The following is a 26,026-nucleotide window of genomic DNA, read 5'->3' as shown; positions in this document are numbered from 1 at the left end:
TTGGCTCCATGCATATGGAGCAGTGGGGAAGAAAGCACCACACATTTGTGGGAGAAGCAGCCAAATGGGCATTTAGGGCTGGTATCGCTGGCAAAGCAGAGGAGGCAGGGACAATGAAAAACAAGAGAGAAGTGGGGAGGAGCAGATGTGTGAAGATGAGTGAGTACAAGACACTGAAAGGAGCAGGGAAGGGATTGAAAAGGAGGGGTGACTTGCTCAAAGTGATGGACTGCAGAGATAATCTTAGATAATCTTAGCATAGTCTACATCAGTGGTTCCAGAGTAGCAGCCGTGTTAGTCTGTATCCGCAAAAAGAAGAACAGGAGTACTTGTGGCACCTTAGAGACTAACAAATTTATTAGAGCATAAGCTTTCGTGGACTACAGCCCACGATGCATCCGAAGAAGTGGGCTGTAGTCCACGAAAGCTTATGCTCTAATAAATTTGTTAGTCTCTAAGGTGCCACAAGTACTCCTGTTCTTCTTTTATCAGTGGTTCCCAAACTTGTTCTGCTGTTTGTGCAGGGAAAGCCCCTGGCAGGCCGGGCCGGTTTGTTTACCTGCCGAACCTGCGGACGCTGCAGGTAAACAAACAGGCCCAGCCCGCCAGGGGCTTTCCCTGCACAAGTGGCGGAACAAGTTTGGGAACCAATGGTCTACATAGATACTGACAGAGCACTAGCATGAGCCCTGCAAGCCCCAGTGTATTAACCCAGGCTTGCTACGGTGGGCTGCGTAGACGTATCCAAATGACCTGGGACAGAGGAAGCAGCTAGTCCATGTGCCGCCTTCTCTAAAAGAGAGAGCTAGAAATGAAGGAAACTGAAATAACATCAACATGAAAATAGAAGTGATTCTGACAGGCAAAGATCCATCTACACTAGGTGTGGCTGAGAACGTGGAACAGAAAAAACATTTTGCTAAGGTGTGTCACAGAATTAGAGCCCAGATCGTCTGTTCACTGGGAGAACAGCAAAGCAATAACCTCGATTATTTGATGGGCACAATGACTTTAAACTTTCACACTGGAGAGTAATACAGTGTTACAGTGCAGTAGCTAAGGGAATATGGAACTCTTACTGTTTGCTTTAAAACTCAATACAATCAATGCAAATTCATCACCTGTGTTAGGACAGAAAACCAGCCAAGCCAGGAAGTTAGGTAAAAACACATTTGCTGAAAATGGCTCACTATGAACCAGAGGCAACAGACAGTACGTAGAATTCCATCTGTGTCCCAAGGGCTGTGGTATCTGAAAGGAGATTGCAAATCACAAAACAACTTCAGTGATACATTCAGTGAGAGAAATTCCATTGACTTTAATGGAGGAAATAAAAACAGAGTTTGAACATATGAAAAGCTGGGAGCAATTGAAAATGTAAAAAACTTGGGTAAATGCCATGGGTGGAATTAAAAAGGCAGTTAAAGTGCAGATGTGCATTGATAAGGGTAAGTTAGACAATGCCACACAATGTAAACTATTGGTAAGGTGGCTGCTAAGCTCTCAGAAGCCAAAATATCCTCTGCATTACATGTTTAAGCAAATGCCAGTTGGCTGTTATATTCTGGAGTGCAAGCTAGACCAGTGGTTCTCAACTTATTACACATTGCGGGCCACATATGCGGCCCACAGTGTGTTACCTGGGCTGCAGGAATCGTGCGGTTGCCCCGGTCCCCCACCATTTGGCTGTCCCAGACCCCACGGGGCTTGCCAGCAGCCACAGACCCTCACCGCATGGCTGCTGCGGACCCTGGCCTGTGGACTGCCCTTTAGCACATAGCTGAGCTGGACTGCAGCTCTGTGCTAATTGGGCTGCAAACCGCTGAGCTAGACCAATGAGGGGTTGTGTTGCTGCCTGCCCTGGAACCTACGTGTCCCAAAGGCTCTGCTGCTGTGCTTCTCTTGTCTGGACATGCCCACCCAGCGGATAAGCCTGCACTGAGCGTCTGTGGGTTAAGCAGCTCTGATTCCAGCTGCCAGGTTGGCACCCCCCAGCCACACTCTGATTCACCTGGCAAGGTGACCCCAACACACACATCAGTCCCAAATGTCCCCCAAACCATCTGCCCTGAAGTGTCCAGCCCTCTCCTTAAACACTCAGTGGAATAATACCGTGTGTTCACCCCTGTAAGGAGACAAAAGCACATAGCTGCTTATTAGCTTAGCTGGGGGAAATACACCCTTCCCTTTAAATACAGGACGAAATTGGTTTATTGGAAAAATAAAACATATTTATTAACAAAAGGACATAGATTAGGGGATATCAAGTAGAAGGAATAAAGTTAGAAGGATTGTAAACCATCAAAAGTAAAAATACGCTTTCTAATGGCAAAGACCTAAATTAACAAGCTATAGTCTTTTGCCAACCTTCCATTCCCAGAGATTTCAGACCCCTTGGCTGAAAGACCCAGCTCTCTCACCTTGCAAGACCTCTGGCCCCTTGTGTCTGGCCAGTGATGGATGCCAAGATGGCTTCTTTTCCCTCCATATAGCTTCCCAAATTCAGTGTTTGTGTGCTGTTCTTCCCTTCCTGTGGCCTACCCAGCCCCCTGATGATTCGTATGTCAATGGTGCTTCCATTGATTTTGGTCACACCTTGCTTAATCTCATTGGAGACAGATAGATAGCTGCCTTCCCTCCGGTCTGGGTGGGAACCTATTTTTCCCTATGTTTGGTCACAGACTTTTAAAGCAAAATATCTGTATTTCCTCCTATTCTGCTAATATAGATACTTCACAATGATATTAATTACCAGTGTCATTAGCTTTCAGACAAGCCCTTTCCTGATACACTTTGATAGTACAGTAACATTGCTTATAATCAGATGATGTAATTGCTTATCAGTAGAGCTCCAGCCCCCCATCTTTACAGACTGGTAAACCTTTGCAATGTATGCTCTGAAAAGTAAAACACAGACCACGCTTCTTTTTCCTGCTGGGGTGTAGATGCTGTCTCCTCCCCCACTTCTTAGCTTGATAGAGTTGTTTACCTTTTACATAAGTAAATGGACCTTCATTATCCTTGCCTGAGGACCAGGCTGATCAGAAAATTGTTTATTCCTTTGTCTAGGGCATGCTGGGTTTTTTTTATGCATTGCTTGCCAAACACATTTTAAGAATATAATTCTAGCCTATGTCCATAACTCTTTGTACACAGCCTGAACGTACATCATGCAAGAATATTAACGATCATTGAGTAATTAGTTTTCCAATGTCTTCTATACCACCTTTTAGATACAGATTATGACACCACTGTTAGGTGTAGTGAGTATGTCAGGCCGGACAAGAGCTGCTGAACCACCAATGTGTCCCAGTAATTAATACTGCCCCAAGGCATTCTGAAGAGCATTTGCACAGCTACCTGAGGGGATTAAAAGAGTTTAAATGATAATGGATGGTATTTGAATTTGGGCTGAACATCTTAGAGACCACAATGCAAAATTCTGTAGGGAGCAAGAGGTGTAATAGAAATGTTCTCTATTGGACATAAAGTGAGCAAGGTTGTCTTGACTGCTTACCCAAACATTATTCGACATTGGTGAGGCCTAATCTGGAATACTGTGTCCAGTTTTGGGCCCCACACTACAAGAAGGATGTGGAGAAATTGGAAAGAGTCCAGCGGAGGGCAACAAAAATGATTAGGGGTCTGGAGCACATGACTTATGAGGAGAGGCTGAGGGAACTGGGATTGTTTAGTCTCCAGAAGAGAAGAATGAGGGGGGATTTGATAGCAGCCTTCAACTACCTGAAGGGGGGTTCCAAAGAGGATGGAGCTCGGCTGTTCTCAGTGGTGGCAGATGATAGAACAAGGAGCAATGGTCTCAAGTTGCAGTGGGGGAGGTCCAGGTTGGATATCAGGAAAAACTATTTCACTAGGAGGGTGGTGAAACACTGGAATGCGTTACCTAGGGAGGTGGTGGAATCTCCTTCCTTGGAGGTTTTTAAGGCCCGGCTTGACAAAGCCCTGGCTGGGATGATTTAGCTGGGAATTGGTCCTGCTTTGAGCAGGGGGTTGGACTAGATGACCTCTTGAGGTCCCTTCCAACTCTGATATTCTATGATTCTATACATAATAAAAGCGGAGTTGAAATGCCTGCTTCACAATGTAAAGTGGGTCTGCATAGGTTTAGGAGGTTAGTAAACTAATTGGAAAAATTAATGCCCAAACTATCTCTGGATCATAAACTTGAAGGGAAATTAGTGGGAATGACCTTTTCTGGCCCTGGGAAGTCAGACCCAAACAGCCATCAAATACTGGTCTCTATTCACCCGTTTTCAAGTACTCGGATGTTATTCAGCCATTTGTGCTGTCAAGTAGAGGCATCCTCTGAAGGCCCAGGTGCAAGCCTTATGCAGGAAGGGCAGCCAGCTGCATTCACACTGAGATCCCCAAACAAGGAAGAAGGAAACCAATTCCATATTGAAAAGCAGATGCTGGAAATGTATGTGTTGTCTTAAATCCCACATAGATGAGTTTGAGAAAAACCACATGTAGGCACTTACCACAGGCTTCTGGAAAAAAAATCTGTGTGTTTAACACCCCCATGAATCAAGTGTATGATGCTGAATTTACAAAGCTATATGGAACACATTAGCAGAGCAGTAAACAGACCACCACCTAACAGCCATACTGATGACTATGAACCTCCTGCGTGTGACACCTAGCACGCTTTCCAAATTCACAGAATTTCAGATTGAATGCACTGATGAATAGGACCTCTCTTGGGTAGGGAGTGGTTTTTCGCATAACCTCATAGACTCATAGACTTTAAGGTCAGAAGGGACCATTATGATCATCTGGTCTGACCCCCTGCATGCTGCAGGCCATAAAACCGTCCCTACCCCTTCCCTGGACTCTGCTGTTGAAGTCCCCAATCCTGTTTTTAGTGACTTCAATCGGCAGAGACCCTCCTGCTAGAGATCCCTGCCCCATGCTGCGGAGGAAGGCGAAAAACCTCCAGAGGCTCAGCCAATCTGCCCTGGAGGAAAATTCCTTCCCGACCCCAAATGTGGCGATCAGTAAGACCCCGAGCATATAGGCAAGAGTCTCCAGCCCGACCCCGTTAGCCATTATACTATTTACCCACCATTGCTTGGCTTTCCTTGACTACTATGTTTTACCATTAAACCATTCCCTCCATAAACTTATCTAACTTTATCTTAAAACCAGACAGGTTTTAACCTGAAATAGACAGATTTACAGGGAGCAGCCAAAGAAAGAACAGGGCTACATTTGCGGCGGATATCAAAGAGCAGGGCAGGCTAAGCCTCCCCTGACCCAGGCCGTGGCCCTGCCCATGTTCTACCCTGAGGCCTCCCTCTCTACCCTTAAGCGGGTGGGGGCTCAGCTCCAGCCTGCAGCCTGGAGCTTGGGCCTGCCAGCAGCCAAGGCTACCACAGGGCAGCACTTGGGCTGGCCCAGGGGGTTGGGCCAGCAGCCCGGGGTGGCGCTGAGGCCAGCTCAGCTCTGGGGGAGCTGGCTGGGGTGGTGGCCCAGGGCTCCTCCAGCCGCAGGCGCAGCTCAGGGCTTCGGGTGAAAGGGGTGCACCCGGAGGGGTAGTCTCCCGAAAGGGGAGGTTCACCTGCCGCTCATGGAGGGCTAAGTCCCAAACTGACACCATACTGGCTATTTAGGGAAGCAATTAGCAAGGGGAACGCTTACCTAAACGAGTAGGACTGATTTTTCCAGCAGCACTGAAAGAAAGTGCCCAGCAGTTATCTAGGAACTGAAAACTGTATGTGGAGGGCAAGGGACTAGACCGGGAAACACACTGAGACAGTTCCTTGTGATAATATAATAGGCAGCAGGCTCATACACAGCTCTTACAGTGGGTTACAGAGGAGGTCAGCATCTTTATTCCCAAAACAGAAGCACAGAGAAGGGGTCCACAGTCACCCAGCAGACCACTGGCAGAGCCAGGACTAGAATGCAGGTTTTCTGAGCCCTACATCCATGCCCAACCCGGTAAGTGATACTGGCTCCCCATATGATACACAGATTTGCTTCTACAGAGCATACGCCAAAGAGCCAGTCCTGGATCATGACCTCCTAGAGAGACAATGGCAAAGGCTAGGAGGGGTTTCTACAGCCTTTGAATTGAACAAAGGTTCCTATTTGTTAGTTTTGAAATCTCCAGGAACTCAGCCTAGTAATTGCTCAACAGCAAATACAAGCAAGTGGCCTGTTGATTCCCCATAGGACTCAGAAAACCCGAGCTGCTGAAAGCCCACACCCCAAACAGTCAGAAATCACAAGTCTTACTCAAAAATCAGGGGCTTTTGTGTTTTGGTGTTTTTAAAGATTGTCACATTTTTTGTTTTTTACCCTTCCCTGCCATGCCCAGCGCTCAGAAAGTCTAGCAGTCTTGGTGAGTCTGGCAGTTTTGGCCCCTGCTGCAGGAGCTCATCTCAGCTTGGAGATGCATTGTGCTAGGCACTGGATAAACGGAGCAAGAGCCAGTGCCTGCCCTGAAGAGCTGACTGGCCAGTGCAGAGCAAAGTGATGACATAAGTCCTGCACCCAGCTGTGATGTCCGTCAGTCACAGTCTATGCCACACGCGGCTCCGCATGCCGTTCCTAGGGAATCTGGTGTTCATACAGCTTCCCACAGATCCTGGCACCGACCCTTCCCCTGAGTTGCCTGGGAGGATGGGGATGTGCAGTGGGGAGGGGGATGATGGGAGTTAGCTATAGGCAAACTAAATACCTGCCTAGGGAGGTAGATTCTGCCTAAGATGACCGGCCCAAACCTGAGTGGTGCTGCAACCTGCGAGAGTTGGCCCTCATTTCTACCATAACCACTCACCGTGCCCCCCCTCCCCTCCTGAAAGTCTGATGCACCTCTGTGTGGAGAACCTCTGTCCTAGAGGCTGAGCAGGGCAGGGGAAGATTACACATGTCCTGCCTAAGACAGCAGATTGCCTTGGGCAACCTCTGCTCTGTGTGGCAGTTTCACCATCCAGGAGCTCTCCTCTCTGCACACTGGAAGTGGCAAAATATCCCTCCAATCCATGCTGCTCTTAGTCTCAAACCCACTGACAACTGCACCCTTCTCTTAAAGGGACAGCCCCCCCTTACCAAAATACAAATAATAAACATGCAACAGTAAAACAAATATTCTTCTTCGAGTGATTGTTCACGTCCATTACACATTAGGTGTGCGCGCGCCGCGTGCACGGACGTCGGAAACTTTTTCCCTCAGCGGCTCCCGTCGGGCCGGCAGGGTCCCCCTCCCCCCAGAGCGGCGCCCCGCTCTAGAGTATATATATCCCTGCAGGCCCGACCCTCCCTCAGTTCCTTCTTACCGTCCGTGGCGGCATTCGAACAACTCTGTCTCTCGTCTGAGAGTGTCCGTTAGCATAGTAGTTAGTGTTATCTTTACAGTTATCAGTTCTTTAGTAGCTAGTGTTAAGCTTAGCAGTTATCAGTTCTTTAGAAATACTCAAACTTCTTTGTATTATGTGTTTGGTCAACCCCGGCACCGGCCCACGTGCCGCAAGCCTATGCAATTAAGCGATCCACACGACTCGTGTTTCCGTTGCCTGGGGAACCACACCAAAAAGAGCACTGCAAGATCTGTAAGGCTTTCAAGCCCAGGACTAAGAAAGAGAGAGACTTTCGCCTTAAGCAGCTGCTCACAGAGACGGCGTTACAGCCCTCCACTTCGACGGCACCATCAACCTCGGTGCGGAGTGCCCCGGCATCGGTCCGTGATCCGGCGCCGGCGGGGCACCCTAAGCCCACGGCATTGAATCAGCGAGAACACCTCCGGCATCAGTCGTCTTCGCCAGCAAAATCGAAGGGCCAACCCAAGGCCCGAGGACGCTCCCCGCATAAGAGGGTAGCGCCCATAAAGACCTTGAGTGCGCCTAAGGCCGTTGCAGCCCCGGCACAGATCCCGGTGACAGTGGCTCCGGCACCGAAAGGCCTGTCGAGCCCTGGGATAGGCGCATAGAGTGAGGAGGAAGGGCTGGAGGAGATTTTGGAACAGCCCTCCACCCCGGACACATTTGAGGCAGCAAAGGACCTCATTGAATTGTCCGCTGAGGGCCCCCTCCAAACTAAAGACGATCCGCCGAGACTGCCATCCAGAGGCAAGCCGGCAATGGTGCGCCCATCATGGTCGCCATCTTGGCACCGTTGATGGCGCCGGTCCCGGTCGAGCTCCATCTCGGTGGACTCCCGGCTTCCCTCCACGCAGAGAGCCGCACAGCCGTCGGGCCCCAATAAGCGCCCGGCACCGACCCAGCAGCCCTACACCGGGACGTGTCAGTTACATGATCCCCGAGACCGACCACCCGTAGTTGTTCCCGGTCCCGTGGTCACCGGTACCAATCCAGGTCCAGGTCGGCAAGACGCTACTCCCGGTCCCGGTCACGGAGGCACTACTCTCCGACCCCGGACCGGCACCGTCCCACGGCACCGCTGTGGCCTTCCAGATCACCGTCCATGGTTTCGGAGGCAGACTCGGGCCGGTACGGCAGATATGCCCACAGGGCACAGGCCAGTAGGGACCACGAAGCCGCTTGGCATCCACAATGGGGCCAGCCAGGACAATGGCCATTCTGGACCCCTTGGGCCTACCACCAGCAAGGCCCCCCGTCCAGGACCTCGAGATCTGGGCCCCTGGGACACCGGCCCCGCTCTCCGCAGTGGCGCCCACCCTCTCGCAAGGAGGCCACAGTCTCCAGACCACCGGCGCGAGAAAGGGCGGAGTCGGCACCGAGCCCGGTACCGTCTCGGACCCATGTCATAGAATGGGCCCCAGAGGAGCGCCCAGTCGGTGATGAGTTGCAGGAAGAGGAAGACGCGCAAAAGGCCCTGACCTCTTCCTCCTCACCAGATGAAGCCGTGGCGGGCACAACAGTGTCTGGCCCACCCCCGATTGACCATCGGGCGCACCAGGAACTGCTCCGCCGAGTAGCCCTCAATCTGGGGTTGCAGGTGGAGGAGACGGTAGAGCAGGAGGACCCCATGGTCGACATCCTAAGCCCGGAAGGCCCCTCCAGGATCGCGCTCCTGCTCATAAAAATGGTCCAGTCCAACTACAAAACAGTATGGCAAACACCGGCCTCCAGTGCACTAACTGCGAAAGGCGTGGAGAGGAAATACTTCGCCCCATCTAAAGGGTTTGACTTCCTCTTCTCTCACCCAACACCCTGTTCGCTGGTCGTCTCTGTGGTCAATGAACGAGAGCGACATGGCCAACAAGCTCCGTCCCCCAAAGCCAAGGAGGCAAAACGCTTGGACTTATTTGAGAGAAAGGTCTACTCGTCCGGGGGCCTCCAGTTGAGGATCGCTAACTAGCAAGTGATTCTGAACAGACACAACTTTAATTCTTGGGCATCAGTCTCCAAGTTTAAGGAATCCCTGCCTCTGGGCTCACAACCCGAGTTTACGGCTATAGTGGACGAAGAGAAGGCAGTAGCCATAACCTCCCTACAGGCCTCCCTTGACTCCGCGGACACAGCTGCTAGGACAATCGCGTCAGGGGTAGTAATGAGACGCTTGGCATGGTTACAGGCTTCCGGCTGTGACAGTGTACCCATAAGGCTTTATGGGGAGGGGGTGCTTATAAATGTATGGATGACATAGCTGGAATATGTTTTGTGCTGCCTGTGCCATGTAACATATCTCCGTAAAGGTTATGGTCTACTATATCTATTCATCCAATTTGTACATATATATCATTTTCTACTCGAGGTTAAGAATATGGGCTGTATGCTTGCTTGATTTCTAAGTAAGCTTTGTGAGGCATTTGGTCAGCTTCTTTAGGAAGGAATGCGCCAGGTTAAGTACCTGATCAGGAGGCACTTGGGGAACAATGCATCTTGGAATGCTCCAATCCACATGAGAAGTCTTCCTGGAGACATGCAAGATGCCATGTGGACGGCCTGCAAAGACTGAGTCATGCAGGGGCATGTGCCTTGCCCAGGTGACTCCAAAACTCCATCTTGGAGCTGGACTTTGAATAGGAGGGAGGAGGGGGGTCTCCACCCACAAGAGAGAGTCTATTTAAACCTGTGGGAGACCCCTCCATTTTGTCTTCAGCTGGCTAAAGAAGGAGCCTCTCCACCCCCCACACCCCCCCCGCAGGATACTTGAAGGAGACTGAAACAAAGGACAGTAACTACAGGGGGTGTGAGTGATTGCTGGACCCAGGCTAAAAGGAGCTTAGCCTGTAAAAGGGAGCACTCTGGAACTGGTGAGGAAATTATCTGTATTCAGTTTGATTAGGCATAGGTTTGCGCATTTTATTTTATTTTGCTTGGTGACTTACTTTGTTCTGTCTGTTACTACTTTGAACCACTTAAATCCTACTGTCTGTATTTAATAAAATCACTTTTTATTTAGTAATTTACTCAGAGTATGTATTAATACCTGAGGGAGCAAACAACTGTGCATATCTCTCTATCAGTGTTATAGAGGGCGAACAATTTATGAGTTTGCCCTGCATAAGCTTTATGCAGAGTAAAACGGATTTATCTGGGTTTAGACCCCATTGGGAGTTGGGCATCTGAGTGCTAAAGACAAGCACACTACTGTGAGCTGTTTTTAGGTAAACTTGCAGCTTTGGGACGGGTGATTCAGACCCTGGATCGGGGTCTGGAGCCAGACAGGAGTGTCTGGCTCAGCAAGACAGGGTGCTGGAGTCCTGAGCTGGCAGGGAAAACAGAAGCAGGGGTAGTCTTTGCACATCGGGTGGCAGCTCCCAAGGGGGTTTCTGTGATCCAACCCGTCACACCGGCCTTCCCCCAGAGGTGCAAAACACCCTCCAAGACCTTCCGTTCGAGGGGTCAGGCTTGTTTTCGGACCAGACGGATGCCAGACTACATAGCCTCAAAGACTCTCGAGCAACCCTCAATTTGTTGGGAATGCATACCCCAGTGACACAGAGGAAACCCTTCAAGCCCCAACCACCGCAGAAGCAGTACCACCTTCGTCCTCGACAGGAACCGTACCGCAGACGGGGCAGGGATAACAGGCGTAGACTTAACAATACGCCTAACCATGGCCAAAATCGTGGCCAAGGCAAGCCGCAGCCGGGAAATAAGCCAGGGTTTTGAAGCTGCGATCGAGGACAGCGTACCAAACTCTATTCCGGATCCACATCTATGTTTCAGGGACCGCCTGTTCCGTGTTTACCGTGCTTGGTCACATATAACATCGGACCGCTGGGTCCTGCGCACGGTGGAGGCGGGCTACACCCTTCAGTTCTCCTCGCCCCCTCCCTTCCACCCCCCTTCCCCGTCCCTCTTCAGGGACCCCTCTCACGAGCAACTCCTCATGCAGGAGGTGCAGACCCTCCTCACAGTAGGAGCAGTGGAAGAGGTTCCTCCGGACCTAAAGGGGAAAGGATTCTACTCCAGATATTTCCTGATTCCCAAAGCAAAAGGGGGCCTCCGTCCCATTTTGGACCTACGCGGACTAAAATTTTTGATCAAGACACGTTTCCGTATGGTCTTCCTTGGAGCTATTATCCCATCCCTGGATCCGGGGGATTGGTACGCTGCTCTTGATATGAAAGATGTATTTTCACATCGCCATCCGCCCAGCCCACCGGCAGTTCCTGCGCTTCACCATCAACCAACGCCATTTTCAATTTACGGTCCTGCCCTTCGGCCTGGCAACGGCCCCGCGAGTATTCACAAAATGCATGTCTGTGGTGGCAGCTTTTCTTCGGAAAAGAGAGATGCGCGTGTACCCAAACTTGGACAACTGGCTCCTCGCGGGCAGGTCGGAGGCCGAGGTCCGCTCCCACGTGACGCTGGCACTACAGGTGTTCTGCAAGCTTGGTCTACTGGTCAATGTGCCCAAGTCCTCACTGATCCCCACGCAGAGACTGGACTTCATAGGAGCAGTCCTGGACTCGGTGGCGGCACAGGCAAGTCTTCCAGTGTCACGGTTCTTGGCCATTCAAAGGGTCGTAAGCTCCATCCAACAATTCCCCACGACCACGGCCAGGTGCTGTATGCAACTCTTGGGGCACATGGCGGCCTGCACACATGTAGTCAGACATGCCCGCCTAAGATTCAGGCCATTATAGTTGTGGCTGGCCCAAACGTATTGCCCCAACAGAGACCTCTTAGACCTGGTAGTGACAATCCCAGCTCGGGTGTTGAACTCCCTCCACTGGTGGCTCGATCAGCAGCAGGTTTGCGAGGGGGTCCCCTTCGCTGCCCCGCAACCCACTCTGACATTAGTAACAGATGCGTCGGATCTGGGTTGGGGGGCGCACCTCGGGGACCTGCGGACCCAGGGCTTATGGTCCAGGGAAGAAAAGTTGCTTCACATCAATCTGAAGGAGTTAAGGGCGATTCGCCTCACGTGCCAGACCTTTCACGCTACCATAGAAGGCCACAGAGTGTCAGTTCTGATGGACAACACTACCGCCATGTTCTACATAAACAAGCAGGGCGGGTCCCGATCCTCTCCCCTCTGTCACGAGGCGCTCCTCCAATGGGACTTCTGTATAGCCCATTCAGTCCACCTAATCGCAACATATCTCCCAGGGGTCCAAAACAGGTTAGCAGACCGCCTCAGCCGGTCCTACCACATGCACGAATGGACGTTGAGACAGGATGTCCTGCATTCAATCTTCCAGAGGTGGGGGTTTCCCCTGGTGGATCTCTTCACCGCCAAGGGCAACAGCTAATGCCCTCAGTTTTGTCCATTCCAGAACCTCAGCCTGGGCTCGTTGGCAGATGCCTTCGTGATTCCGTGGAGCGGGAGCCTGAGGTATGCCTTCCTTCCATTCCCGCTCATCCACAAGGTTCTCCTCAAGACTCGCAGGGACAAGGCGGCAGTCATCCTCATCGCCCCGGCGTGGCCACACCAGCATTGGTTCACGACCCTGCTGGAACTGTCCATGACCACCCCGATTGCCCTCCCCCTCCATTGCGACCTCATCACACAGGACCGGGGTCACCTACTCCACCCGAACCTACCGTCGCTACATCTCACGGCGTGGTATCTCTCTGGCTAAACGATACGGAGAACAGGTGCTCCCACCAGGTCCAGCAAATTCTCCTTGGTAGTAGGAAGCCCTCCACAACAGCGACCTACCTTGCCAAATGGGAGAGGTTCTCCCACTGATGTGAGCCTCATCACATACAGCCTCTGCGGGCCTCAGTCCCATCAATTCTAGACTACTTGCTGCACCTCAAGCTTGCCCCTGCCTCAATTAAAGTGCATCTGGCTGCCATATCGGCATTCCATCCTGGGAAGTTGGGAGTTTCGGTGTTCTCCAACCCCACAGTAGCCCGATTCCTCAAGGGACTGGAGAGGGTGTTTCCCTATTCGCGCCCGCCGGTCCCTGCGTGGAATCTCAACCTGGTCCTAACTAAACTCATGGGGCCACCCTTTGAACCCCTAGCCTCTTGCTCCCTCATGCACCTCTCATGGAAGATAGCGTTTCTCGTGGCCATCACATCAGCCAGGAGGGTATCGGAATTGAGAGCCCTCACTTCGGAACCTCCTTATACAGTTTTTTATAAGGATAAGGTGCAACTGAGACCGCACCCTAAATTCCTTCCAAAGGTGGTCACGCGTTTTCATATGGGCCAGGACATTTGTTCTTCCCTAAGCCCCATACAGACCTAAGCCACCGCAGCCTGCATACCCTCGATGTCCGTAGGGCCTTGGCATTTTATCTAGAACGGACCAGGCCATTCCGCAAATCAACTCAACTGTTTATTGCCATTGTGGAGAGAATGAGAGGCCAGCCTATCTCGACGCAACGCTTGTCAGCATGGATTGTGCTTTGCATACGCACGTGCTATGAGCTCGCCAGTGTACCAGCCCCGGAGATCCAGGCTCACTCAACTAGGGCCCAAGCGTCCTCGGCGGCTTTCTTGGCGCAGGTTCCACTCCAGGAAATCTGTAACGCGGCCACCTGGTCATCGGTGAATACGTTCACAGCCCACTACGCGATCCATCATCAGACCAGAGAGGACGCAGTGATCGGCAGGGCTGTGCTTCAATCAATTGTTCCTTGACTCCTACCATCCTCCAATGGTAAGCTTGTGAGTCACCTAATGTGTAATGGACGTGAACAATCACTCGAAGAAGAAAAAATAGTTACTTACCCTCTGTAACTGTTGTTCTTCGAGATGTGTTGTTCAAGTCCATTACACTTCCCACCTTCCTTACCCTCTGTCGGAGTCACCGGCAAGAAGGAACCGAGGGAGGGTCGGGCCTGCAGGGATATATATACTCTAGAGCGGGGCGCCGCTCTGTCGGGAGGGGGACCCTGCCGGCCCGATGGGAGCCGCTGAGGGAAAAAGTTTCCGACATCCGTGCACGCGGCGCGCGCACACCTAATGTGTAATGGACGTGAACAACACATCTCAAAGAACAACAGTTATAGAAGGTAAGTAACCGTTTTTTAACACAACATCCAAATTCATAGCTAAATCAATGTCTTGCAATACAGAGGCATTGCAATAATTACTCTGAACTCCCTACACTAACTTTCTTATAAAGATGTACTTTTTTCCCACTTACATGCGTTATTAGCAATGTTTGACCCTGTAGCCTTCAAATCCACAGCATAGACTGCTTCCTCTTCAGCTATAGCTGTGTTCTTCTACCAGCCCAGCCCACCCCACACAGGGAGACACAGCACCCATGAGGCCAGTGGGTTACACCAGTAGCTGTGATACTGCAGTGAGGCACTGGGCATCAGGATTCTGGCTCTGGGAGAAGGTTTTGGTCTGGTGGTCAAAGACAGCACCTGTATTGGACCCTTGAATTCTATTTCCAGCTCTGTCTGCAGTGACCATGTTCAAAATCGCAGCTATCTTATCTCTGAAATTGGTGAAGAACAGTCCCCCTCCCCCCCTCCTGCCCCATGATATAACTTTGGCCATAGTAATGGCCAAATATTAAAAGCACTAAATGACAGAGCTGAGACTTCAACTCTTGGGCTTGTGTGGTTGCAGACCTTCCAAGGGGCTACAGGGCATTGTAGAGAGGAGCTCCCCAAAAGTCACAGGAAGGCTGGAATGTATTGCAATACTGCCTTCAACAGGAGCCCATATCATGTTATTTGTGAGTGTTAGCAGCACTGCACAATGGGTCCCACTTATCCACTGCTGATACCTGGGGATTTCCTTTTGAGCAGCTCAGCTCATCCCCAAGGTCCCCCCAGACTAAGTACTGGGGTGGCTCAGCGAACAATGGAGACAGAGTTTAGTGCTGTGTCCTCTGACAAGCCTGACTCTGGAGCACTCAAGAACCATGACAGGCTAGTCCAGGCTCCCCTTGCCCCTTGCACAGCTCTAGTCCCACCATGGCGGGGGTTGCCGTGCACCTCCCAGTGATGCGTGTTTTGCTTGCTTGGCAGAGGATGAGTCTTTCAGTGGGGATCACACAGTTGATTTACTGATTGAAGATCAGCTCTTGAGGCACAACAGCCACGAGCGGAGCAGCACCACGACGCCAGCTCTAGTGGGAGGGCCTCTGACAGTCCAGAACATCGCCCCTACCATGGAGCAAGCTGCCCCTGCCATACCTGGGTCTCCAGTAGCAGAAATTGCCACCAGGACTCCACCATTGCCCTCTGCTGCCCCGTCCCTCTCCAGTGAACTGACACCAGCACTGACCCCTGCAGCTCCCACCACCACTGTAGAGCCGCTCCCAGCCACTCTGAAGACCACCACTTCACCTGGAGCCATCACCATGAGTGGGTCAGTAGATGAGCCAGCCACATGGACACCAGCAATCTTGACCCAGACAGGTACACAGGCACCCACAACAGCAGCAAACCTACCCACAGCCAACCCCCGCAAAGCTACAATTGCTGTGGCAACCACCACTGTCCACATCTCTACAACAACTGGGACAAGTGTGGATGCCTCCAGGAGTGAGGAGTCAGCTGCTACTGCCCTTCCGACACTAGTCAGCCCTACGCTCCCTGCCACGCCCAGACAGAACCTTGAGGAGGAGGATCTGAGAAGCATCATTGGTGAGTCTGCCCTCCTCCATTCCTCTTGTGTCATGGTCTCCAGGTAAGTTTGTTGTGGGCCAGTGGGTGGAAGAGCTGCCCAGGATGTGTGTGTGTGCCAGGGGTTGGGGAGTGCTCATTACAGGTCTTGTGTTATAAGCTATTTTTGCAAAGAAGCATGAACAGCAATATTTTGGCACAGCAGGATGCCAACAGCAGCTGGAGTTAAGGATGCAGAGGAAGGGTGGCCCAGTCCTTAGGGTACTGGGCTGGCATTTGGTCCACCTGTGTTCAGTTCCCCACTCTGCTAGCATTGCCCTGCATGGCCTGGGACATAGGCTGAGTCTTGCGGTGCCTTGCGGTGCCTGGCTTTAGGGGCCCTGCTGCCCAAGCTCCCGTATGATGCATGGGGAAAGTGAGGGACCTAAAATAAAAAAAAGATTCACAGCAGCCTGCATGCTGAGCAGGGAGCTGCCTAAAGGAGCCAGTGGGAAATGCTGGGAGAGGGTGTGGCCCCAGCCCTGCCCAGCAAAGGGACTTAGGACCCTCAGTACAGAAGAGAGGCCACTCTCTCTGAAGCCTCTCCTGTTGCCAGGCACCAATCGAGGGCAGTCTTCCTCCCAGAAAACCAAGTGGAGGTGCCCCCTTACACCTAGCGGCCAGAGCACTCACCCCCGCTGGGGGAAAGCCACATTTGAGTCCCCCACTGAGACTTGAACCCAAGTCTCCCATGAGTGCCCTGACTACTGGGTTACACCATGCCTCATGCTGCCATTGTCCCCAATGAATAGTCAAGCCGGGAGCAGTGTGACTCCTGCTCAAGGCATGGAGGGCAGGGAAACCAGGACGTAGTGTGTCTCCCACCCCATAGAGGTCACAGACACGCCCCTTGCCCTCCTTCCTGCTGTCCTGTTCCCTCCCTTGATATACACGTGTCGCCTGCCACCCACACCCACACCCTGCTGTCCCCCCAGCACACACGCCCCCTGCTGTCCCCTGACAAACTCGCACACCCTGCTGTCCCTCTGACACAATCACATATGTCCCCTGCTCCCCCGACACTCTCACACACGCCCCCTGCTGCCCCCTGACACACACACACACACACACACCCTGCTGTCCCCCCCGCACACACGCCCCCTGCTGTCCCCCGACAAACTAGCACACCCTGCTGTCCCTCTGACACAATCACATATGTCCCCTGCTCCCCCGACACTCTCACACACACACCCTGCTGCCCCTCTGACACACACACACACCCTGCTGTCCCCCCCCACGCCCCCTGCTGTCCCCCGACAAACTCGCACACCCTGCTGTCCCTCTGACACAATCACATATATCCCCTGCTCCCCCCAACACTCTCACACATGCCCCCTGCTGTGTGGGGAGCATGTGGACGACCCCAAGTGCTTGGGCTCTGAGGGGCAACGGAGGAGTTGCAGGCACCAGTCAGTGGTTCAGTGTCTCCTGGTGCTCTGCAGCTTGGGCACAGCAGCCCCTGGGAAGTGTGGGCTGAAGCGCTGCGCTGAATGGTCAGGGAACGAGACTGGCCAATGATGCCCCTGGGCAATCCCCCGTCACACAGCCAGAGCGACCGCTCTGCCCCACACCCACTCCCAGATGGGGCTGTCAGGGGCTAACCGAGGCAGCTCTTTGAAGAACTGTGCATATTCTGTGAAATGGGGCTCTGTGATGAAGCGCACTCCCCTCTCATTAGTGCCTCCTGTCAGCTGGGTGGGAACCTGCACTCTGCTCGCCCTGCCCCCTATCAGCTGTTGCCCTCATTAGGTGCCCACTACTCCAGGTCCCAACCCAGGGCCGCTACAAATAGCAGCCACGTGCTGCTTCATTTAATAGCTACTTCTGCCGCTATTCCCTGGGCCACTTCCATGTAGCTCCTTCGTCTTCACCCTCATCTCAGGGCTGAAGATCTCAATTCACTCCTTCCTCACTCTTCTGGGCCCAGCCAGCAACTGCCCTGCTTGACCCTGCAGCGCCTTTTAACTGGCCTGCTGCGCTCTGAGTGGCTGCTTCCCTGTAGCTTCTCTAGGCAGGCCTGGAGGACTCACCTTCACTGCTTCTTTTCTGGAGCAGGGTGTGGTAGGACTGCAAGGCCTCCAGCAGAGGGCCCTCAAAGGGCCTGATACATCCCATCACATATCTCCCCCACGCAGAAAGGATTGGGGTGGGGGATACTATGGAGGGTAATGTCCCCTCCTATCCAGGCTTTGCCTTTCTTAGATAGGGTCTTCTCTCCCAGACCTCTCTGTCTGGAGAGCCTTTTACCAACTTTGCCCTACTTGTTAGGGTTCTCACTCTGTTTCTAGTCTCCACCCTGATTAGTCAGGTGCCCCCCAATCCTCAGGCCTCTGGTCTGGAGAGCTTTTCACTTTCTGCCCTGGCTGCTAAGACTTCTCTCTGAGACCTTTCTGCCTGGAGAGCTCTTCCAGTTTCTGCCCTTCTTTGGTCAGGGTCTTCTCCCTCAGGCCTCTTTGCCTGGAAAGGTTTTACAGTCTGCATTCTGGTTTCTCAGGGTCTCTCACCCAGGCCTCTTTGCCTGGAGAGCTTTTAGGCCCCAGTTAGTCAGGGCTTCCCCTGTCAGACCTCTCTGCCTGGAGGGCTATTCACAGTTGTTGCTCTCTTTAGAGTTCTCTCTCCCAGCCCTCTGTCTGGAGAGCTTTTCACAATCTGTGCCCTGACTTCTCAGGGTCTTCTTCTCTCCAGCTTCTCTACTATGGAGGGCTTTTATAGTTCAGGGTCCTTCCTTAATTAGCCCAGTGACACTTTCTCCTTCAGAGCCAAACTGTACCCATAGGTGGGCTCTACAATAGCCGACACTTGGCCAAGTTCTGCAGCCAAGGGGGAACTTCCTGATTAGCAGCAGTCAGGAAGTCTACTAAACTCTTGGTAATGTGCTTGTTCTTCTCAGTTACATCATCTGACATGACCAGGACTTGGGCTCAATTCTGTTGTAGGTGTTTCATATGGTGGGTGTATTCCTTCATATCTTGGGGCATGTCATAATTCACGACATGCTGCACCCTGTGAATATCTGGTTCCCAGCAACTTCTGATGTAGTCAACACCAGGATTTCACCAAGGTTGAACTGACTTAAGGCTGCTGCCTGGTCTCAGAGAAGCGCCTCCCTGGATGCAAACACAAGCACAGCCTTCAGAATTAAAAATGTCTTTATCCACATCCAACCTCCGTCCAGGTCTTCCAAACACTAAGGACGGCATCCTGTTCCCAACATGTCTCAATGCTTCACTCAGCTGCACCCACTTCTCCTGCTGGATCCACAGTACCTTGTGGCTGATATTCTGGGCCGTAGAACAATATGAGTCTTTCTCCTTCCTCAAGGTAGGCCCCTTCCTTTTAAACAGGGTCCTGCTTGTGGCCTTGCTTTGCCAATATATCAGGATCCTGGGGTTTTAGACCCACGATTGGGTAGCTCTCTTCTTCAGCAGGTGGATGTATGTCCATGTCCAAGCCATCTTCCTTCTGTACTGACCTCAGTCCACACAATTCCAGCTCTTTTTCTAGTGAGGCCACTTCAGCCTCGAGACTTCCCAGATCTTTCTTCTTTGCCAAGGTGGGCTTTGACCCTGGCTGGACCTTGAGCAAGTTCTGGAGCTTAGTCAGCTCCTTTTGCAGCAGAAAACACTGCTGTTCCCCAGACTCCTTTTCAACTTTGAGACAGATCAGTTCTTGCTCTCTACGATCCTTTCCCATGACGAGCAGGTCTCTTCTGGCTCCTGTTGGTACCTATACCCCCCGCAGTTCATAGAACCAGAGGATTATAATGAACCGCAAGGGTCATCTAGTCTAACCCCTTGCCAAGATGCAGGATTTGTTGTGGCTAAACCATCCAAGACAGATTGCTATCCAGCCTCTCTTTGAAAACCTCCAGTGAAGGAATTTCCACAGTCCCTAGCCAGTATTTGCCATTGTCCTGCTGCTCTTACAGTTAGGAAGTTTTCCCTGAGATTTAATCTAAATCTGCTGTGCTGTAATTTGAACCCATTGACTCTTGTCCTGCCTTCTGTGCCAAGAAACAGCTTTTCTCTGTCTTTTTTATGGCAGTCTTTCAAGTATCTGAAGACCGCTTTCATATCACCCCTTAATCTCCTCTTTTCCAAACTAAACATAACTAAACACAGTTCCTTCAGCCTTTGCTCATATGACTTGCATTCCATCCCTTTGATCAGCTTTGTCGCTCACCTCTGGGTCCTGTTCTGCTGCTGTTCTGCCACTAACAGGCAGATTGCCGCCTCCATTGTCCCCTTGTTTCAGGGGCTGATTTGTAAAGATCCCCCTTCTGATACCAAGCTGCCTGATACCTCTCGTTAGTGCCTCCTGTCGGCTGGGTGAGAATCTGTGCTCACTGCTTGTGGTGCCCACTGTCAGCTGTTGCCCTCATTAGGTGGGTTTTCAGTGGCTCAGCCCTCTGGCCGAGTTACACACTGTCTAAACACATGAAGGCAGTGCAACAGGGCCTGCACCTGTGCCCTTGTTAGTAGTCCTGTCTCTGTCCTAGTTCTAAGTCCGTATCTGCCCTGGTATAGAGCAGTGCCCCAAGGCTTCCTCCCTGGAGACTCTTTAAGTTCTGCCCGTCACTTGGGCCTCTAAGCAGTCCCTATCCCCTTCTTGGGGCTCAAGCCACCTCAAGTGGGGGGACCCGGGCCGCCCACTACTCCAGGTCCCGACCCAGGGACCCTACAAATAGCAGCCACATGTTGCTTCATTTAATAGCTGCTGCTGCTATTCCTCGGGCCACTTCCCATGTAGCTCCTTCGTCTTCACCCTGACCTCAGGGCTGAAGATATCAATTGCACTCCTTCCTCACCCTTCTGGGCCCAGCCAGCAACTGCCCTGCTCAGCCCCTGCAGCTCCTTTTAACTGGTCCTGCTGCACTCTGGCTGCTTCCCTGCAGCCTCTCTAGGCAGGCCTGAAGAACATGGTCCTTAGCACCAGTCATGTCAGGCCTTAGCATCAGTCTCTGGGGGGACACTGAAGTGCCTGCAGGGCTGGGTGGCAGCTGAGTCTGGGTTTGAGAGCGTCAGTGGTGCCTACCGGCTGGACTTAGATGCCTAAAGAGGCAGTTAGGGGCCCAAATGCCTTTGTGAATGTCGCCCCTGGATCCTGGTTTGCAACACCTTCTACCACTCTGGTCCTGACCCAGTCCCGCCAGTCCAGGCCATGGGCTCACCTGTGCAAATGCCTGTCAGCATTTAGCGGGCAGACATCCCTTTGAGGCCATGGCTGAGACACAGCGAATGTAGCTCTGCTTATACTCCAGATTTGGTGCTGGGGGGGATTTAAGAGTTAAACCCTCTGAATTTCAGTAATTTTTGGAGAACCCTAAGAAATTGCAAATTTCTCTGGGCTTCGATGGCAAGTGACATGGCCAAGGTTCCCCTGAAAGCATTGTGAATTTCCGCAGTTTGTGCAGTGACACTAGTCCTGAGTTTGGCTCCTGTGCCAGCACCCACTGGATGCTGCAATGGTATTGGGCACATTTGCCATCCCTGCTGCAGGGGAATGGGCTGATCTCATCCAGGAGCAGACAGGGATAATTTACCAAAGGGAGTCGGCTTTGCTCAATGCAGTGGGGCTGTCTGATAGAGGACCCTGCAGGACCCAGGCACAGGGCTGCTAGTGCCTATGAAGCGTGGCATGGCAGGACATCTGCTGGCCTCACAGGGCTGGCAATGGGGAACAATTCGAGGATATGGTTTCTGAAGCAGCTGGGGTGGGTGGGAAATGGCACTTGTTGAGCTGTGTGAAGTGGGCTGATGCCTCAGTCTGTGGCTAGAGAAGAGGCTCAGCGTAGACCCTGCATCCCCAGTAACTGCAGAGTGAGTGATTGCTCCTTTCCCCTGCCCTAGGACGCTGCAAAGATACGCTCTCCACCATCTCGGGCCCCACCACCCAGAACACTTATGGGCGGAATGAAGGCGCTTGGATGAAGGATCCGCTAGCCAAAGATGAGCGGATCTACGTCACAAACTACTACTATGGAAACACGCTGGTAGAATTCCGAAACCTGGAGAACTTCAAACAAGGTACGCTCTCCGGCTGCTCACCTGGTCCTCCCCAGTCTCTGTACTTGTGCTGGAACCATGTCACTGAGCATCTCTGCACAAACCAACGTACTTCTCCCAGTGGTGCATGTGGGGCATGGACCAGTCTGCCTAGTCCCTAGTCTGTGTCCCGGCTGCTGAGCAGAGAATGGGGGATGTCTCTTTGTACAGTGTCTAGTCCAACAGGATCTGGGCATGACTGGGCTCCTAGGTGTTACAGCAATACATCCAATAATAATGAGCCATGGCTTGTGGCACAGATCCAGCTCTCTGCTTGTTGCTGGTAATGACAGGACTCCTGTGAGCTCCAGACAGGGGCAGGAGGCCAAGCTCAATTGCCCTGGCTCCTTGCCGGGAAGCACTAAGATTTCCCTGCTGTTGGTGAGAGAGCCTCTGATCAGAGCCAAGCTGCAGATCAGCAGTCACCTGGGAAAGGGACGGTTTGGTCCCGAGAATGGTCAGAAGCCGAGCTAGAGTTAGCCAGTAGGGGGCGAGTTTGGGATCACTGAGACAGAGGGATGAAAGTCACCGGGGTGCGGGGGAAGGTGATAACTGCTGCTCTGAGAGAGCCAGGGAAAGGTGCAGCAGGGCTGGTGGTGGAGACATGCAGGGCAGTAGGACGGACGCAGCATGCAGTATAGGTCCAGTGCGAAGGAGCCTCGGTTCATAGCTCAGATTAGCTCCATGATGGAGCCAGGGAGGGGAGTGTGGGAGGGAGCAGGGGCTAGAGAAGGATGGAGAGGAAGGAAGGGCCAGCGATTAGGGCACTAGCCTGTCACTCGGGAGACCTGGGTTCAGTGCCCTGCTGGGGCAGGTGCCCTGTGCAGCTGGGGCCCAGAGCGTCAAATGTATTTAGGTGCCTAACTCCACCAAAGCCAATGGGGATGAGCTGGGCCTCAGTCCCCCTCTGTGAAAGGGTCTGGCCCTACCTCTAGGTGCTTGAGGAACAATATGGCGCCCATATACCATGGTGATGGGGGCCATGCACGCACCTGAAGGCACTAGAACAGTGTGGGTTGGAGAATGTAGTCTGGGTGTCATAGCTGGGCTGGTGTCACTTACTCCAGCAAACTCTGTGCCAGGTTGGGTGAGGAAGGTAAGTGGTGGGGGAGCAACGGGTCACCTGCCTGGAAGAGAGAAACTGGCCCTGCCGGGTGACTCAGCAGAGCATGACCAGGGTTTGTCACATCCCAGGCACAGCAAGTGCTAATTGGTGCTAGCAGCTGAAGTGGAGAGGATGCAGATGACCTGTGAATGGGGCAAAAGGGCCACCAAGAGCTGAGGGAAGGAGGGTGCTGAGTGACAGGTGGGGGCAGGAAAGCGGTGAACCTGGAGAGAGAGGGGCAAGGGTTTAATTGGTGCAATATATCTGCTGTCCAGGGCGCTGGAGCAACTCCTACAAACTCCCGTATAGCTGGATTGGGACAGGACATGCTGTCTACAATGGCTCCCTCTACTACAACCGGGCCTTCACGCGCAACATCATTAAATATGACCTGAAGCAGAGGTACGTAGCTGCCTGGGCCATGCTGCATGATGTGGCCTATGAGGAGGCCACACCATGGCGGTGGCAGGGCCACTCCGACGTGGACTTTGCTGTGGACGAGAATGGCCTGTGGATCATTTACCCAGCCATCAACTACGAAGGCTTCAGCCAGGAGGTCATCGTCCTGAGCAAGCTGAATGCTGCCGACTTGAGCACCCAGAAGGAGACCACGTGGCGGACAGGCCTGCGCAGGAACTTCTACGGGAACTGCTTCGTTATCTGCGGTGTGCTCTACGCTGTGGACAGTTACAACCACAGGAATGCTAACATCTCATACGCCTTTGACACCCACACAAATACACAGATCATCCCGCGGCTACTCTTCGAGAACGAGTACTCCTACATCACCCAGATAGACTATAACCCCAAGGACCGCCTGCTCTATGGCTGGGACAATGGGCACCAGGTCACATACCATGTGATCTTTGCTTACTGAGACCCTGGCCACTGGACACTGAAAGGACCACTAGCACCTTTTATCATTATTATTTTGTACAAATCCAAGAGGAAATGCTGTTTTTAAAGTGGATTGTAGATCAGTCCACAGGCCAGAATCAAACCCTTTATTTTTGGTGTAACCTTCCTTCTCTTTTATACTGACACTGCTGCCTCCTACGCCGAGCGGGAAGGATGGGCAGGCTATTGCTTCATGAGTCCCTCTGCAGTGGGGTGGCTGCTGTGGCACCATCAAGACAAAGGGACAATACAAATACAGCTAGTTGCTTTTTTGCTAACCAATAAATAATAAAAAAGCAATCAAAGCAGCCTTCTTGCTCAGCACAAACATGTCTAGCGTGCAGTGGTGGCGAGGCCTCTCCTTTCAGAGGGTGCTCAGTTTGTTCTGTCTGTACTGAGTCAGGTTGGTGACAGTCCCATTGGCCTGCGAACAGCCACAGGTGTTAATTGGACAGTCATTGAAAGCTGGGGCATAAGTTTTCTGCTCTGCAGCCTCTTTCGTGTGAATGGCATCCTGGGAGCTGGCGGTGCTGTTATTTCCCTTTGCTGCCATAAGCTGTCGCTATAGCTCTGCCCCTTGCTCATATGACGTGCCCACACATGCAGACCAGTGCTCCCTTGGCACAAGTTCTCACACGTCTGTCCTGCTATTGAGAGCACGTAGATGACCAGACACTGCCATGCTGGGAGCCACGCTGGCAGCTACCCTGCCAGAAACCGGTGGGATGCCTTGTCGTTTTGTAAATAAATGTAGCTGATTCTGTCACCCAGAGGAGACCCCCACAATATTTGCTTTTACTTGTATCTCCCTGGGCAGCAGCTCAGCTTTGCCATTTGGTTGCATTTTCCTGGAGATGCTCAGTGTGGTCGTCTGCCTGCATTTCCAGGGAGCACCATACATGTGGGAGCCTAGCCTGAGAGCAGCACTGTCCCACAGCTCTCATATCTGCTTTATGGAGACCTGCACTAAATGCTCCATCCTAGCAGAGTAGCTTGGGCTTCAGGTTTGCTCCTGGCCTGGGGGTCCGTTTATATGGCCCATCCCCCCTGCTGCTGCCACTCAACTTTTGTGGCGCATTTACAGTCTGTCAGACACGCGCTCACAGTTCTGCCAGCAGCTTGTTGTATTTATACACATCCAGTAATAAACATTCTTGTACCTTTGCAATTGTTGGGGGCATTTTTGGGGTTTGTTATATTCTCAGGTGGCAAAAAAATAAATGGAAAATGCTCCCCAGGTACAGGTCGGGGATGGGCTGGCCAAGGGAGCTGGGAACAGATGCTGGGCATCCTTTCACCTCCAGGCCAGCAGTGGCTGACAGATATTGGGGTGTGCAAAGGAAGCAGGGAGCATCAGGCCAGGGCCTGGCTAACGTCACAGAGACCGCAGTAGGCCCTTCTGTTTGCTTACTTGAAAATTCACTTTCTTGGTCTAAGCAGGTGCACAGGCCCCTGGGAACAGGCCCCCAGTCAGATGCTCCAGGCCTGGGCTTTGTTGGTGCCTTTCCCAATGATTTTATCCCTGGCACAATTTCCAGACCTGAGATTCAGGTGTAGGATTTCCAAATTTTTATGCCTTTCAGGGCCAGGCACTTTTCTCCATGCAGCCCTGTCATCTCTGAACAGCGCTATGGGTGCAGGGCCTGAGAGTCCAGCCCCCACCTCAGGGGCACATACAGCCAGGGCAGATGGACTGTTATGCTTGCTGCCCATTGTCAGGGCATCCTGCAACTGGCGTCCAGGTCATCTGTATCCTGAGCCCAGGAAAAAGGTCCTGCAAAGGAGCACTGCTGGGCACAGAGCCCCTGGAGACACAAGTACGCTGCCCCTCAAGCTGCCAGGCTCAGCGCTAGCAGGCGCCCTCCCAAGCCAGTTGCCCTGCGAACATCCTTAGACCAGCACTGATGCCAGCTATGAACAGGTGGTGGCTGCTGAACAGAGCACCTGCAGCATCCTCCCATGTCCTTCAGCAGAGCCTGAGCCCATCCCAGGGCC

The 26,026-nt window shown here is 52.4% G+C and overlaps 1 protein-coding gene across 1 annotated transcript in view; it reads left to right on the top strand.

Moving 5' to 3' along the window:
* Positions 1-25,195, top strand: part of OLFML2B (olfactomedin like 2B) — a 108,234-nt gene extending 83,039 nt beyond the window's left edge. The window contains exons 6-8 of the mRNA XM_054037042.1: positions 15,347-15,967; positions 21,835-22,011; positions 23,410-25,195. Of these exons, the coding sequence (XP_053893017.1) occupies positions 15,347-15,967; positions 21,835-22,011; positions 23,410-24,011 (1,400 nt within the window). The 3' untranslated portion in view covers positions 24,012-25,195. The remainder of the gene's footprint in view (positions 1-15,346; positions 15,968-21,834; positions 22,012-23,409) is intronic.
* The last annotated feature ends 831 nt before the right edge of the window (positions 25,196-26,026 follow it).

The sequence above is a fragment of the Malaclemys terrapin genome, chromosome 8 (assembly GCF_027887155.1).
Source record: "Malaclemys terrapin pileata isolate rMalTer1 chromosome 8, rMalTer1.hap1, whole genome shotgun sequence".
Lineage (NCBI taxonomy): Eukaryota > Metazoa > Chordata > Testudines > Emydidae > Malaclemys > Malaclemys terrapin.
This window is presented reverse-complemented; position numbering and strand designations above follow the sequence as displayed.